This window comes from Plasmopara halstedii, assembly GCF_900000015.1.
Source record: "Plasmopara halstedii genome assembly, contig: Scaffold_3120, whole genome shotgun sequence".
Taxonomy (NCBI): Eukaryota; Oomycota; class Peronosporomycetes; order Peronosporales; family Peronosporaceae; genus Plasmopara; species Plasmopara halstedii.
The window spans coordinates 1,010,055-1,024,701 of record NW_020190023.1 but is presented as its reverse complement, the minus strand read 5'-3'; the positions used below and the strand labels follow the sequence as shown (position 1 = coordinate 1,024,701).

Below are 14,647 nucleotides of genomic sequence, written 5' to 3'. Positions count from 1 at the left end.
GAGGCGATTTGTAAAAATACCACTACCCCCGGAAGTCGAGGGGTCGGGGAACGGGCACGGCGCACCTCACCCTCTCGTCTTCCCATGTTGGGAAAGGAGTATCCTACTCGTAGTCGACTTCCTTTGAATCCTCGAAGAGGAAATTCGTCACCCGGTGCGGGTGCGGTCTATGGCGCTCGGTTGCTGAGAAGTTGGGATGTGCTTCCCGTGAAGCCGCGGACGTACTGTATGGAGATGAACCCAGTGCAGAGGACAATGAGGGGCTCTGCTCGCGGGCGCCCTCGGGACCAGCTAGCCTCGGTGTTTTTCGTGTCATAGACACAAGGCTCATTGAGCGGAGGATGTTCATAGACTATCGTAAGGACGTAACGGTGTCTTAGACATGCGAGCATTGTATGAGGCGACAGTTGAATGTGAATTGTGGGTATTCACTTTTTGATGGGGGAGAGTGTAACGGAGTTACACGTGCCCTTGTATGAAAGGGCGGGCTGCATAAGATTGTGCGGTCGTACATAGGTGTATGTCACACAAGACAAGTTCGTGCAATCACACAGTAGTGTGGCTACACCGTAAGAAGAAGTCACTATATTGTAAGACTGCCAGTAGTATTGCATATCAATAAGGTTTTACTATATTGATTAGGTATTTCTATGGCAGAGCCGCAACCACGACAATCAAATTTTAATTTTGATCGGAAGAGTTCGTTAAGGTTTTGGGCACTCTTGGAGGTAGCGGATTGCAATTCGCTACACTAGTTCGGTGACCTTTGTAAGCTTTCTCTAAGCAATGAGCTACAGCAGCTCCGCTGCAATAAGACAAACCTCGTTCTGTTTCACATCAGTCGAGATTATCTTGAGCGGCCTTTCTTGCAATCTCTTTTTGACTAATCGATCTAGGAGCGAACTTGCTATTTTCCATTGAATGACATCCATATAAAAATCAATCCGTGCTGATCATGATATTCAATATTTCGGGGTATAGAATTGATGTATATACACAATGAAATGTAACCCTTCATATTCCTCGGTTTACAAAATGGCGCAACCGAAAGCGGCAGGGACTGAGTCCGCGTCCACGGCGCCTTCTGCAATACTAGCGACTTCTACGTCATCAAATGTTGCTACTTATGGACCCCGAAAGCCGTTACAGCATATTTTGTCAGAAAAATCCTACGTTTTCCAGCACGATTCGCACAATGTATCCGCCCAACCTCCCTCAACCACAACCGATTCGTCAGAAGCCAATATTGACGCTAATATAGGCGTAAATCTCTTAGAAAAGACTATTCATTCAAACACTAAACCAAATTCATTGGACAAAGTGACTCAAGATCAAGAGGAGGTGCGTGCGCTGCAGTTTACATTGGCCCAACAGCAAATGCAACAGTACGAGACGATCACCAAGCAACTCGAAGCTCAGTCAGGGATTGTTTTGACGCCAGTGAGTACTATGAGTGATATTACTAGTAATAACACAAGTGTAGCAGGAATGGCGAAAACGTCCGAAGCTTTGCAGAAACGCAGACAAGAGCAATTGGCAAAGTTGCAGCAAAATGTTCAGCACCAAGCAGCCATGGTGGCACAGGTGGTGCAGAATCGATCTGATGAAAAGTGGCTTCGTAGCAAATTGTTGCTGGAGCAAGAAAATCTTCGACTATTAAGATTTTATGACCAGCAGCTTCAGCAACAAACTAATAAGGGGAATTTAGGGGGGACGACCACAGCGACATCCACTGCCGACAATTTTCTAGTACAACAGCAACAAGTTATTCGCCAGCAGCAATTGCTTCAGAATATGCTTCAAAAACAGCGAAATCAACAAAACATGCAGCTTCAACTCAAAATTAGGTTGCAGAAAAGCGTAAACGACAAGACTTGTTTGTCATCTACACCGTCAAAGCCTTCGCTAACGATGAAAAAAGCAATTCACTCATCCACACCAACATATTATTCGATTAAGAAGAGAAAGCTCAGATCGGCATTTGAGATGGACTTGGAGTCATTAGCCAAAATCTGTATCCGAGTGGCCAACGCGAGAACTGATTGCGAGATGCGGCAGGCGCTTGACAAGATGACGACGTGGCTACATCATTGTACTGAACTAATGCTTCTTCAGATTGCTAAGCGAGATTATCGCGACTCGTTGGCGCGTCGTCGACCGGTGCTTATTCAGCAAAATCGGTGGCCGATGGATCTTCAAGCAAAGTCGGAATTGATTACGCAAAAGATTGAGCGAATGTTGGAAGAAACCCTGCTTCGAGAAAAGAAAAAAGTGGCTCAACAAGAAGCTGCAGCGAAAGTGGTCGTTAGTACCTCAGTAGCAACTACTGCGGCTAGTTTGTCATCCTCTGCGTCTTTTCAGACTCAGCATGAAAGTGTGAGTGTTGCAGCAAATCCTGTTCCTGCGTCTGTAGCATCGCCACCGTCATCTACTGTGCTGTCACCAGCCGTTCAAATTCTTGATCAACGAGATATAGCAGCAGTCGAACGCGAGTACGCGGAATTGAAAGCTCAATTACAAGCCCGACAATTCGAGGTGAATCAGAAAGCCAAGGCAAAACGTGATGCAGCAAAGCTGGAAGCGTTCAAAGCAGCGGACACTACAATTACAAGTGCTGTACAGAACGAGTCTCACAAGCGTCCATTGCAGCTCGTGGCTTTTGATACCATAAAAAAAACACATACGAATCCGACCGGAACGATATCGACAGCTAGTATCAATATGTATCGACCACCCCCGACAACAGTAATACCAATTTCACCTCGTGTTGCTCAGCAGTTTTATGACCTCGATCTCGTTACTCGTGCCAGCACTGAGAATGACGACAAAATGTATCTTCCATCCAAAGCTGTGTTAAAAATCATGCAAAGAGCACTGCAGGGTGATCACGAAGCGATTATCGCTACTACTGGCACAACTTTTTCTCCTACTCCTAATGTCGAGGATCATGAACAAAATCACGATTATTCGATCCACGTTAGTGAAGATGCTGTTACGTTCATGCAAGAGTGTGTGACCGAATTTCTTTTGTACTTTACAAGTGAAGCGCGTGATCTCTCGCTTTTGCAAAATCGAAGAACGAAAAAGGGTATGGGGTTATCAATTTCAGGAGCTAATGTTGTGGAGGGAATGGATAATCTGGGCTTCACGTCGTATGCTCGAGTTTTATCCTTGTACAATGAAAAAGTTAAGGCATGCCAAGATGCTGTGGCAAGAAAAAAGTTAGAACGCAAAAAATTAATCCAACAACAGGCTTTTGAAAAAGCTGCGGCTGCTTCTAAGGCAGCGAAAGCGGTGTCTGCTCATATGTTTACAAGTGAGAAATCAAATCTTGGCACTGTTTTGTCTGGAGTGGAAGAGAATGGCGTGAAAGTCTCGTCAGTAAATCGAAATTTCACGATAGCGAGACTCACATCGGAGTCGAATAATACATCAGATCCAACATATCGGTGATAGCTGAAGTTTAGAAACAAGGATCTGACGCTTGGTAAAAATCAATTTGAACATTTACCCTCTTGACCATTTTTGATACAAAAATGAAGTATATAAGCGTGGACCACATCACAGAGAATTAGTGCTACGTTTAGCATGACTCATGAAAATGCATCGCCTGATACTTTCGTCTTCAAAGGGTAAATGCAATATGTGGTGGTATGCTTTAATGCTGAGCCATTGCAGACTATATGCGAGTTCATTTTGATAGCAGCTTCAATATGATTTGTATCGAACTGCAAGTGTTACAAAGTTATCAGCTTCTTTTTTAATAAGAAAATTGTTCCGACATCACAAATTTGTCATTAAAGGGAACTAATCAGTGCGGTGAAATTTAATGTTGAGTGTTAGTCTATTGAAAACAGATATTCTCAGTCATAGTTTAAATTTCCGTCTCGTTTGTTCTTACAGTACATGATTTCTTACAGTAATATATTCATAGCAGCGAAATTTTGTGGGTGAAATAATCAAGGCGAACCCTAATAAAAACAGGAAAACAGACAGTGCAATAATTACTTTGCTGTACACTCTGCTGAAATGCCGTGGGCCCTACTCCTATGCAGTAGAAACGTGATAACGGGGTGTGTACCGTAGTATGGTGTATGTACACAAAACATTTTTGTCTAATTGTGATTAATTTAGAGGTGCCTAAATACTGAATCTTTAATGGACGACGTTACTGAGGTTGGAGAGGTCTGAGCAACATGTCAGCTATTAGTCTCACTTCATGAATTACGTATAACTTTACTTTGAACACAGTGAAACAGATAAATTTTGTAACGTAGTTACACGTGCCCTGGTATGACAGGTGTGGGTACCACAATATAGTGTAGCCACACAACGGTGTGGTTACATTTAAGCAAAAGTTATTACGTGGCTGGACTGCCAGCAGTTATACATTTAATTGGTTTTAGACGTAAAATTAATCCGCCTTTACGTTAGTGAATGCGATCCGCTACAATCTTACTGGTTTTAAGCATAGAACGAAGGTCACCGACCTTAACCAAGCTTCCTCTTAGCGAAAGAGCTACGGCAGCCCCGCTGCAGATTTGGTACTATTAAAATGAGACTTAGCGAAAATAATGTACATATCTTGTAATGAAATAAAAGCAAAGATGACACTAAGTAACTTTAGAGGCGCTAGGCTTTGCTCCTGGGTGTAGCGTACAACTCTTAGTTCTGTACATTGAATACTTTTTAAGTCAAGGCAGTCCCTGTAGAAGGTGCACGGCAATACCGGTGCACTTGATAGCACTTCATGAGTTGATTCAACCCTCTGTGATGAAATAATTCGAGTTGTTGTGGATTATCTGTCCTCGACTCAACCAAACACGCGTGAAAGCTTATTCCGTGGTTGGTCGCGAGGCGTTGGCGCATAGCAGCCCAAGGCTGGAAGTGCATAGCAGCCCAAGGCTGGAAGTGGCGATGGAGTTCCTGAGGTACTTGTCAACTATGAAAATACATCGGTCAAGATAGGCCGCTATCGGTCATCAGTGAAACCACAACTAGCTTTCACCGTGAACCAGCTGATGTAAAATATTTAGCTCCTTGAGAGTAGATTTGCAATATATATCCGAGTGAAAGAAGCTGGCACAGACATGAAGTCGGCTGGACTTCAGTAAACGATATAGCGAGTCGCGTCAGCACTCTTTAAGTCAGGAGGACGCGCGCGAAAGTGAACACTTGTGCGTAGGTATTACTTTTCAATATGAAAAGTACCCAGGCGACGAATGGCACACCACCATTCCAGGTATACCGTGTGAGGTTAAAAAAATTGTCTGACGGCTAAGATTAGCAAGCAGGAACAAATTGTTGCAAGCTCCCAACGATGCGGAGAAGGCAGACCATCTTGCAAAGGTGGAGACAATTGTCATTCTCATGTAAGGTTGAGAAATGGCATCGAGACCTTCCGCGTCCACCAGCCTTGCTTGCGGGAGCGATTGGCGCTACGTTATATGTGGAGTACAGTTTTCATGCTGCTAAATTTGATTAGATTCCGACAGGTGGAGCTCCAAGGGCGTACCAGAGGTGATGATGTCCGCCATGCTGAAGAAAAGAGAGATTTCTAATCTACAAGGAAGTACCGAGATTCTCGCAGATGTTATATCGAGAGAATACCTAGCATATGTGCCCAACGTGCCCCTTCTCTCTCTGTTGAAAGGGACAAGTCATCCGACAACCCCTTTGCGGTTGACGTCGAGTCTTGATATGCACATTGGGCCTATTGGGTAAAAATGGACTCTTTCATACCTCGTGGCGATCGACTTCAATACGATCCAGTCCTAAAAGAAGCGACGTTTTCATGATAGGTGCTGATCACGACCCAGGATTGTTGACTGTTATCGTCAACGAAGCGTGCTTTGTGCTGCCATTAAAGTTTATGATATATTTAGATGAGCCGTTTAACTAGGTTGATTCACGCGCAGAAACATTGTTGATGCCAAATACGAACACCATGTCCTTGCGACGGACTCAAGTAGAATTCTTTTTTAACCTCACTGTAGAATTTGAGAATCTAACAGCGTGAACATGTGTCTTGATTTTGATCTGAATATACGATCTCTACCTGGGCTTGAATACAATGGCACGTGGGTCGACTTAAGGTCAAAAGCGTAAGGCGCCACGCACGTTTTTTGAAATGGAGCTCTAGAAACCATGATCCCATTTTGATTAGGGAGCAGAAATGCTTTTCGCGCAAACTTGTGACTAAAATAGCTTAGTGCAAGGCATATGGCTCGTTGAGTCGATAAGCAACGATGTTACTAATTGTCTCAAACTAAGACCGGAAGGTGCGGTCTCCGGGGTAAATCAATGAAATGCGGAAATGAAACGATGATATGGTTTGGTGTCTCGAGTGTTGACGTATCATTACAGCTGATAGCTGATTTTCAGAGATAGATTGAAGCGATTGTGTCCCGCGGTCTCGCAGGTTTGTTCCCGTGGAGACGAGTTAGAGCAGCTTAGTGCCACGATTTTCAGGCCAAGACCGGCGGCTATAAATCGCGAGAAGAAGGGATTGATTTAAATTAACTTTATATCAAGAATGTCCATAATTGTCAGGGTATAATGGTATCGCAGAGTAAACCACCTTGTGTGACATTCCAACCATGTGAAGCAAAGACCATCCAAGGCTTTGCGGTGGAAAAACAATCCACTAGATATTGGGGTGATCGGGTTTGTTTTTGAAGATTAGAGTCCACGTTAACTACCTCAGGCATAGAGGCGTGCTACACTTGATATATTTGAAATGCTTAACAATTTAAAACCCACTTGTTCTCAGGAAATGTATGAAAATTATTTGCCATAAAGTGAGATCACCGATTATACCTACAACAGGCGTTGTTGCACCTCGCGCAATGAAAGCTTTGACTCTACGAGTTCACCAACAGTCACATTAATATGTAACCCAGGCGAGAATAGAGAGCCTCTTAACCAAGTGACACTTCCTTCGCTCGAGTTTCAGAAAAGATACGTTTTGAGTTATACCTTGCTAAATATGGCATTCAACGCATAAGATCACTATCTAAAGCTCGATGTAATGTATAGCGGGTGACTAGCAGCCCACGGGCCTCACTTTGGTCTGCTTGAGCTTATATTAGATCCGAGGAGCAATAGGGTAATGCAGGACTGAAGAGAGTTGGAAAGGGCCGGTTTGAAAAAATTCCGATCGATATATGGATTGACACCAATCATAATAGTGGTAAAGTTGTAAATGTGTTAAATATACGATACTATGACTCAATCTCATATTGATGTTTTTGGATGAACGAATGTTTCGTTCAAGCTTTCTCGACACAGATGAGCGTTACTCTCCCGTTCTCCATCCCATTGCGAGGGAATTGTTTTCAACATATAAGAAACTTGGAATGTGAAGGCATATGGTCCTGCAAACGATCACAGAGTTTTCAAACTTCATTTCAACATAATGTATCTGCCATCGAATTTTGGTGCATCGTTGCAACTTTGCGATATTGATGGATCGTTTCGATATGCATATACAGAGGGACACACCGTTTAAAGTATTCTTTCAATTTCAACATTCTGTTCTCACATCAAATGTTTAGTGTTTGAGAGACTCGCTAGTTAAGTTGACATGTTGGATGAAGGCGGAGAGTGACGGGCTAAGATTACGACGGTATTATGTATTGTTAGCGTTACAATGAACGTTTGTTAGACGTCTCCACTACAATCGATCTGTCAGTTTTCCCATGAAGTCATCCCAGCAAACATTTTGTCATCTCTGGGTGCTTCATTCCTCTCCTTTACATTAATAGCAGTTTTATTATCGTAAGCGTCTTGTAATCATTGACCACCTGAGAAGACGGAGGGGCCACCAAATCATCTATTGAAAATGGCGTAGAGCCTGCAGAAGGTGCACTGCGGTATAAAGTTTAATGAATGGGATCTTTTTATCCAACATCACCACGGGCGTTTTGCGCGAGCGGTTCAAAACATCCCTCACCGTGTGATCTTCGCTTCGACTTTCCTGAAATGGTCTGTAGTGGGCATACAAAAACTGGACATCTCATCAAAACACTTTTCGGAAAAACGGTTCCGTAGGAAGTGTGGTCATTTGTAATTACTGATCTTTGCAGAACAAAAACGTTTTAAGAAACTAAATCTTCGTGACCATGATCAAAACGCGCAAACGAAATTCGTAGGCACTTGACAAAGCCAAATTCCCGTCTCTATGTAGGAGCAAAACCCGGCACTGTGCGGTAGTCATTGTGGACTGTCTGGTGACAGCTTTTTTTATGCAAAGAGCACAGCGATCTCTTCAATACTATAAGCGTATGAGTCTATCAGTTTGGAGCCTTAGAAGAGAAAGGTGGCCATCCTCCGCACGTTAGCTTGATAGTCAAAACAGCGACCCCGCTGCACTTGGTCGGCCATTTCATCGCATTCTATACACCCCACTTCGAGTTGCGCACTTCATACTTGTTCCTACAGCTACAAGTAGTTCTGATTCGATACTAAAAATTTGGACCCGACCCATCAAGTAGGCTTACCGGGCTGCAAGTGCATAAACTAAAGTGACCTTCGATGAAATCACTACAGACCAATTAAGGCTGTGTTTGTGAGTTCGGTCGGAAGTCGCACACCGCGTCACTGGGAATATTTCTAACCCATTCGTTTGTTCAATCGGAAAGAAAAATAAGCGCTCATAAACGCAACAAGAGCGCTACTTTTCCTGCCGGCACCAACCTTTCCGGATCCTACCATTTCGTTGGGTAGTTTATAATTTTTAATGAAGATCGTCACATTGCTACAAAACTCTGGCAAATGTTCCGACACATACATGACTCAAATCGAGTACTGTGTAATAAAATCAATTGTTTCACAGCTTCACCAACCGGCTACAGCGAATTAGATCGATGAAGTACCATTTTTATGTCGCCAAGTCCAAAGTATGACATCGACTTTGAGGTGGGCGCTCGCCGCCTTCGATTCGTACTGTTGACAGCCCTACCCAGGCCCTAGTACAGCTACTAGTCAAGTCAGAGGCTGAGAATGTGGCCAGATCAGACTTGCTAATTGGATGCGCCGTGCGCTGCTCTCCTAAGACGTAAAGATGCAGAATGCGCCAAGTTGAACTCGACAACGATGCCTGGACAATCGCATCAAAGTGGACTTTGAATATTTTATGAGCTCTCCAAGTTAAAGTATCCCTCCTGCTTTACCTGATACTGGTTATAGCTCTTGTGAACACGCTGACACGCTATCCTTCCATACTAAATTGATCCACGCCTCGCTCATCCTTGAAAACTGGCAAGAATGATCCCCCGCCACCGACCAAGGCGAAGCTCCCGTAGGTGTGCGGCCGATACTAACATGAGGTTCATCTTTCAGATGAGATCGCTTAGCCGTACAGCCAAACCAATTGGCATGATATGCCCCAAGCTTTCTCAAATCGGACCACTGCTCTACACCAGAGGACAGCTCAGCTACAAGGGATATTAAAGACGCTCAACAGATCACCTCGCATACGTTCCTCGCATGTTTTTTAACATGAAGTCCCCTCTTTTTCATTACTATTTTGAGAATTTGGGCTTCTAGTCAATTCCACCTTCGTGCGCTCCATTCAGAAGAGGCTCTAAAAAAACTTACTACTAAGTTTGGTCTACTGCATTGTACAATTGCACAAAAGTGAAACTTTTTCTCCAGTCACTGATGCTTCCATCGTGCTATGTTTTACTGAACCATTGCCGGCACTATCATCAGCAGTCTGTCTTTGATGTTATTTGTCTCATCGTCTCGATATCATACTGATTCGATCGAAATTCAGCCAATGAAAACAATCCACTGTAGTAACGTATTTATCTAATATGACAACGAAAAGTACCAACATCTGTCAAAAACGAAATAGTAATAAGTACAGTGATGTTACATGACCCCAAATTCTCTCCAATTTTTACTTTCTCAGCCAAGATGCGCTTTGGATTAACGAGTTCCGAGATAAAGGAAGAACAGAGTGGCGATATGTGGCGTGATCTCGCAGACAGTGGATTCGAGTGTGAGCTATGCAACGAGCAGTACGATGATAATGATGGGGAGAATGGCCATATTCCACGCCTTTTGACGTGTGGCCATACTTATTGTCAGGTACTATAAACATTTTTCATTCTTTCGTTTTTTATATATCTCGAACTAAATCTGATTCCAGAGTTGCTTAGATGGTTGGGCTACAGCTGGTACGACGAATATGGGCACTCAAACTGGAGAATTGGAATGTCCTACTTGTCGTCGTATTACACAACTAGATGGAGCTGAAGGCGCACGTACATTACCCAAGAATTACGAGCTCGTGCGTGCAAGACAAGAGATGGAGGCTCAGACTCAGACTCATTTACGAAAATTACAATTAATGTGGACACATCAAGTGCAAGAAAAGGAACAATTAGCACAAGAAGCTGAAGAACATGCACGTACAGCTCAACGAGAGAGTGTAGAAGCATCCCAGAAAGCACGATTTCTTGCCAAACAAGTGGAAATTAATGAACAAGAAAAACGACGTGCACAAGATTTAGCTGAAGAAGCTCGACATCGTGCTTTAGTGGCGTCACAACAAGCTGAAGCATTGCAAATGGAGACTGAAAGTTTAAAAGAGCAAGTACAAAAAGATGCATTACATCTTGCAAAGGTACAACTTGATGCTACAAGTGCTGCTGCTGTAGCAAAAGAACTTTATTCCAAAGCAGAATTACTACAACAACAAGTTGATTGTGTCCGAGCTCAATTGTCTCTTCATGCTGGACGACATGATCCTAGTAAATTAGTTGTTTTAGTTTGTGAACCAACTATTGTTGGATCGTGGATTTTACCATATACAAGATATGCAGTAATTAGTATTGCAAGCGATACGACAAAAGCAGAACAAGCTATTGATCCATATCAAGCTGCAAAAGTATGGACTGAATTACGACAAGTGGAAGAACCAAGTTCATCAGTGAAAGTATATCGTCGATACAGTGATTTTGTATGGCTACAATTGGAACTTGAGCGTCATTTTCCTTTTGAACTTGTGCCATGTGTACCAAAAAAACAATTACTTTGGAATAAAGAGAAAGAGTTTGTTGGAGAAAGAATGCGTTTATTACAAGCTTTTCTACGAAGTGTATTACGTCAACCGTTGCTTGCTACGACAGAAGAAGTGCGTGCATTTTTACTTTCAACTACAGAAGAACTCGAGAGTCTACGACGTGCAACTTCGAGTTATTACAATAGTATTGGAGATGACGATAATTTATCGATAGATGAGGAAGTGATATCTAATGATGTTGAAACTCGGACATTATCTCCTCCAGGAAGTAATCCACCGTCTTTATCAAAAGATTCGATTGGAAATCATAAACGAAGTACCAATTGGAGTGCATGGGGTGCCATGTCGGCCATTACGTCGAGTGCTGCTAAATTAGTCACCACAACTGGGACAGCTTTGACTGGTCTTGGTACGAAGACCGGTACACCAGGTCTACCAGAAGCTCCTGAAGTTGAATTATCACGTAGTTTCGCGGAGATTGAAGGAACAGATACATTTATGGAACGTCGACGCAAATACATTGATGTAGCAAGAGCTTACGAGTCTATTGGTCAAAAAGGAAGTCACGTATCTCGAGTTTGTCGATTGCAATCACACCATTTACATCGATTATGTGAATTATTTCAGGAGATGAATCAATTAGATCAAGATCATGTTAAACGTCGTCGTCAACGACTTTTAGTATCTCAAGATTTTATGATACAAGAAGATGGAGATGATGATATGGAAACGCGTGGATTTGACGAACGAACTTCGGATGTTTTTAGTGCCATTTCACTTCATACAAAGAATGATGCTGATTGTATGGAATATGCACTTTTAGAGATTGTACGGATGCAAACACTTGAGCTTGGAGGAATTGAAGCAGCATTTACTCGTGTACGACGTCGGGAAGAGGGACTAATGCCACCGAATTCAACGAGTGATGGTGGACCTTCACTTTCGACTTTGACATTAAAACGACAAGAAATGGCGACAATTCGACATGAGTTGCATGCAAAAGTTGCAACTTTGGACCCGTTACGAGCTCATTTTGTCTTGCAAGTGTTGTGCCAAAATACTAAAGAAATTGCGAAATTGGCCAAAACGAGACGCAAACTTTATCAGGCGTCACAACAGCAATTAATTGGGTTGCAATAATGAAGACCAAAATGTATTCTTAAGTAGGAGATTGTCGTTGAACTTTTTCTTGACTACTTCGATACTCGTTTGTGTTTCAGAGAAAGATAACTAGAATATGGGGGTGCTACATGCTTACAGTACGTCTGCATAGATGGTAAATCGACGCGTAGGAGACGATTGAAACATGTAATCGTCTTAGTTGAGCGTAATTTTTTATCATTTGCACTCTTCTCTTGAGTGATAATATCATGTTGAGATTGTAAAAAGTTGCCAAGTGCCACACTTGCAACAAGGTTCTGAAATGTAGCCATGTCATCTTCAATACGCTTGACAAGTGTTTCGTACACTTTTAATGGTACTCTTATGGTACCATTTGTTATATTAAAAGCATGTTTAAGATTTGTAGTCAATTTTTCGCCAAGTTGTACCATGTTTTCAGCAGTGGTGCAACTAGTTATTGTCCATGAATTGGCAAAACATTGCATCCACGCAATTTTCGTCTGTACCATAATCTGACAAAGTTCAGATTGTAATTTCCGAAGTCGCGTCTGTAGTTCAAACCACTTGAACGCATCTCCTTGATCGCCAGTTGAGACGTTCGCGTGTGTGGACAGTCCAGATGAACCAATTGAAGTGCAAAGTTGATGTGCTCTCGACATGATGTTTGTTTTTAATTCTACAAATCATTTTCAAATAGAAATTTTTATTTTTAGACTTTAACATCATATAAAATAAAAATACCAAAACGTCAAAACTAAAAAGTTGCACATACGAACGATGCCATAATTTTCATGTCCTTGCCACTTTCCATGTCTGCTATGAAATGTAAAAAAAAAAAAGTCCGACCTTATCACGGCTAGACGACAAGAAGCTGATGATGTTTTTGTTATTGGGTTCATCCCATGCGCACATCCTTCGAGAGAGAGTTCCACGAACGCTGCAGTAAAGACACCAAGAAAGCAGAAGGTCCACCCTTTGGAATGTACCATGGTACACGCGGGTGAAACACGCAATAAGATTTTTGCTCATTGCAATATCTGCACCTTTTAACGTAAGTGGCACAGGACACAATCTTTCGCTACTGATTGGCTAAATACTTAAGTCAATACGACAGTTGATTCGCTAAAAAGTCACGTGTTGTATTTTGGGGAAGGGAAGTTTATGGCCACACAGTGGATGCAAGACGCGTGTTATCATGCTACTCACGATGTAACTCCGTCTTCTAATGAGTCAAACTCGAATGTAATGTGTCGATTTATTCATAATCAGTGCGAGAAGGAGCTTTTTACGAGTGAATATCTAAGGTATGTTTTCTTTTCTTCGATTTGCGATTTAGAATGTATGTGCTCTGATTTTTATTTTTATAACATGTAGAAGCAACAAAGCAAGTGGCCATAAAAATTTGCGATGTTTTCCACATTGTTGCGGAGGTCATAATCCCAAAAGTTTTTGCGGTTCAGGTCTTGTGATTGAATGTTTTTTACCAAATTGTCAATTGGTACTTGGTCGATTTGAAGAAGTTGCAAAGCAACAATCGTCAAGTAAAAGTGAAAATTCAAGTAATCCAAGTCAAGAACATTGTAGTCTTTTAATTGGACATACATATGCTCGTCAAGATCTTTTTAATGATGTGAAAATGCCGGATCAACCATTTGGACGATGGTTTCGTGGTACTTCAGTACCAAATGGTACAACTTCGGGAATGTGTTTTTTACTAAATGGAAATCGTCAATCGTGGCATTATGGATGGCAATCTTCCCGATTAAATTGCAAAAATTTGCATGTATTTCGAGTGTATCTCTTTGAAACAAATGGCACAAATGTTCTTTGTATTGCAACTGTGGCATCTCCTCCATTTCGTATTTCATCAAGTCGTAAAGCTCGTAAAACATTTCGAACGCCACTTGCACCATCTACAAATGCAACACCACATTGTCATGATATGATTGCAACTGGTAAATCATCAACGACATGGTATCCAAATATATCACTTTCAACTACTTCATTGGTACCTTCCGATCCAACAAAACGAGAACGTAAACGTTTAACACGTTCAGCATCACTCAAAACTGAATATTATTCAACAAAAGCTTTTCCTATTTCGACAACTCAAGATTCAAGTTCAACAAGACAAACATGTTCATTTTCATCTTCTGAACGTGATTCTCGTTTTTCGATGCCATCACTTCCAAGTGTTGATACTTTTTTCACGACTTCATCACATTTTTCATCTCGTCGTTCATCTCTTGCTGCACTTTGTATGCCAATTTCAATGGAAAATGAGGAATCTCCAAGAATTTTAACACCAATTTCTGGTATGATGGATCTACGACTTGATTCTTCGAGACATTTATCATTTACACCAAATCCATTACATCAACATGCTTATACATCTGCTCGACCATTGCCATACATTCGATGTGATACATGGTCAAGTACATTACAACCATTAAAAACAATGGTACAAATGCCATCATCTGATACTTTTTTGAA

General features: G+C 42.0%; 4 protein-coding genes across 4 annotated transcripts in view; 3 read left to right on the top strand and 1 right to left on the bottom strand.

Moving 5' to 3' along the window:
* Positions 1 to 1,035: 1,035 nt before the first annotated feature.
* On the top strand, positions 1,036 to 3,453 carry PHALS_07744 (histone-fold-containing protein; the record flags this gene model as incomplete). The annotated part of the gene is made up of 1 exon (XM_024721267.1): positions 1,036 to 3,453. The coding sequence occupies one exon, from the start codon at positions 1,036 to 1,038 to the stop codon at positions 3,451 to 3,453; it is 2,418 nt and encodes an 805-aa protein (XP_024586383.1).
* Positions 3,454 to 9,921: 6,468 nt separating this feature from the next.
* On the top strand, positions 9,922 to 12,172 carry PHALS_07743 (sorting nexin; the record flags this gene model as incomplete). Its single annotated transcript, XM_024721266.1, has 2 exons — positions 9,922 to 10,095; positions 10,157 to 12,172. The coding sequence occupies 2 exons, from the start codon at positions 9,922 to 9,924 to the stop codon at positions 12,170 to 12,172; spliced, it is 2,190 nt and encodes a 729-aa protein (XP_024586382.1).
* A 53-nt stretch (positions 12,173 to 12,225) lies between these two features.
* Positions 12,226 to 12,813, bottom strand: PHALS_07742 (uncharacterized protein; the record flags this gene model as incomplete). Its single annotated transcript, XM_024721265.1, has 1 exon — positions 12,226 to 12,813. The coding sequence occupies one exon, from the start codon at positions 12,811 to 12,813 to the stop codon at positions 12,226 to 12,228; it is 588 nt and encodes a 195-aa protein (XP_024586381.1).
* Positions 12,814 to 13,315: 502 nt separating this feature from the next.
* Positions 13,316 to 14,647, top strand: part of PHALS_07741 (uncharacterized protein) — a gene marked incomplete at both ends in the record, with an annotated part of 2,341 nt that continues 1,009 nt past the window's right edge. Inside the window, 2 exons of the mRNA XM_024721264.1 lie at positions 13,316 to 13,458; positions 13,529 to 14,584. Coding sequence (XP_024586380.1) covers positions 13,316 to 13,458; positions 13,529 to 14,584 — 1,199 coding nt within the window. The remainder of the gene's footprint in view (positions 13,459 to 13,528; positions 14,585 to 14,647) is intronic.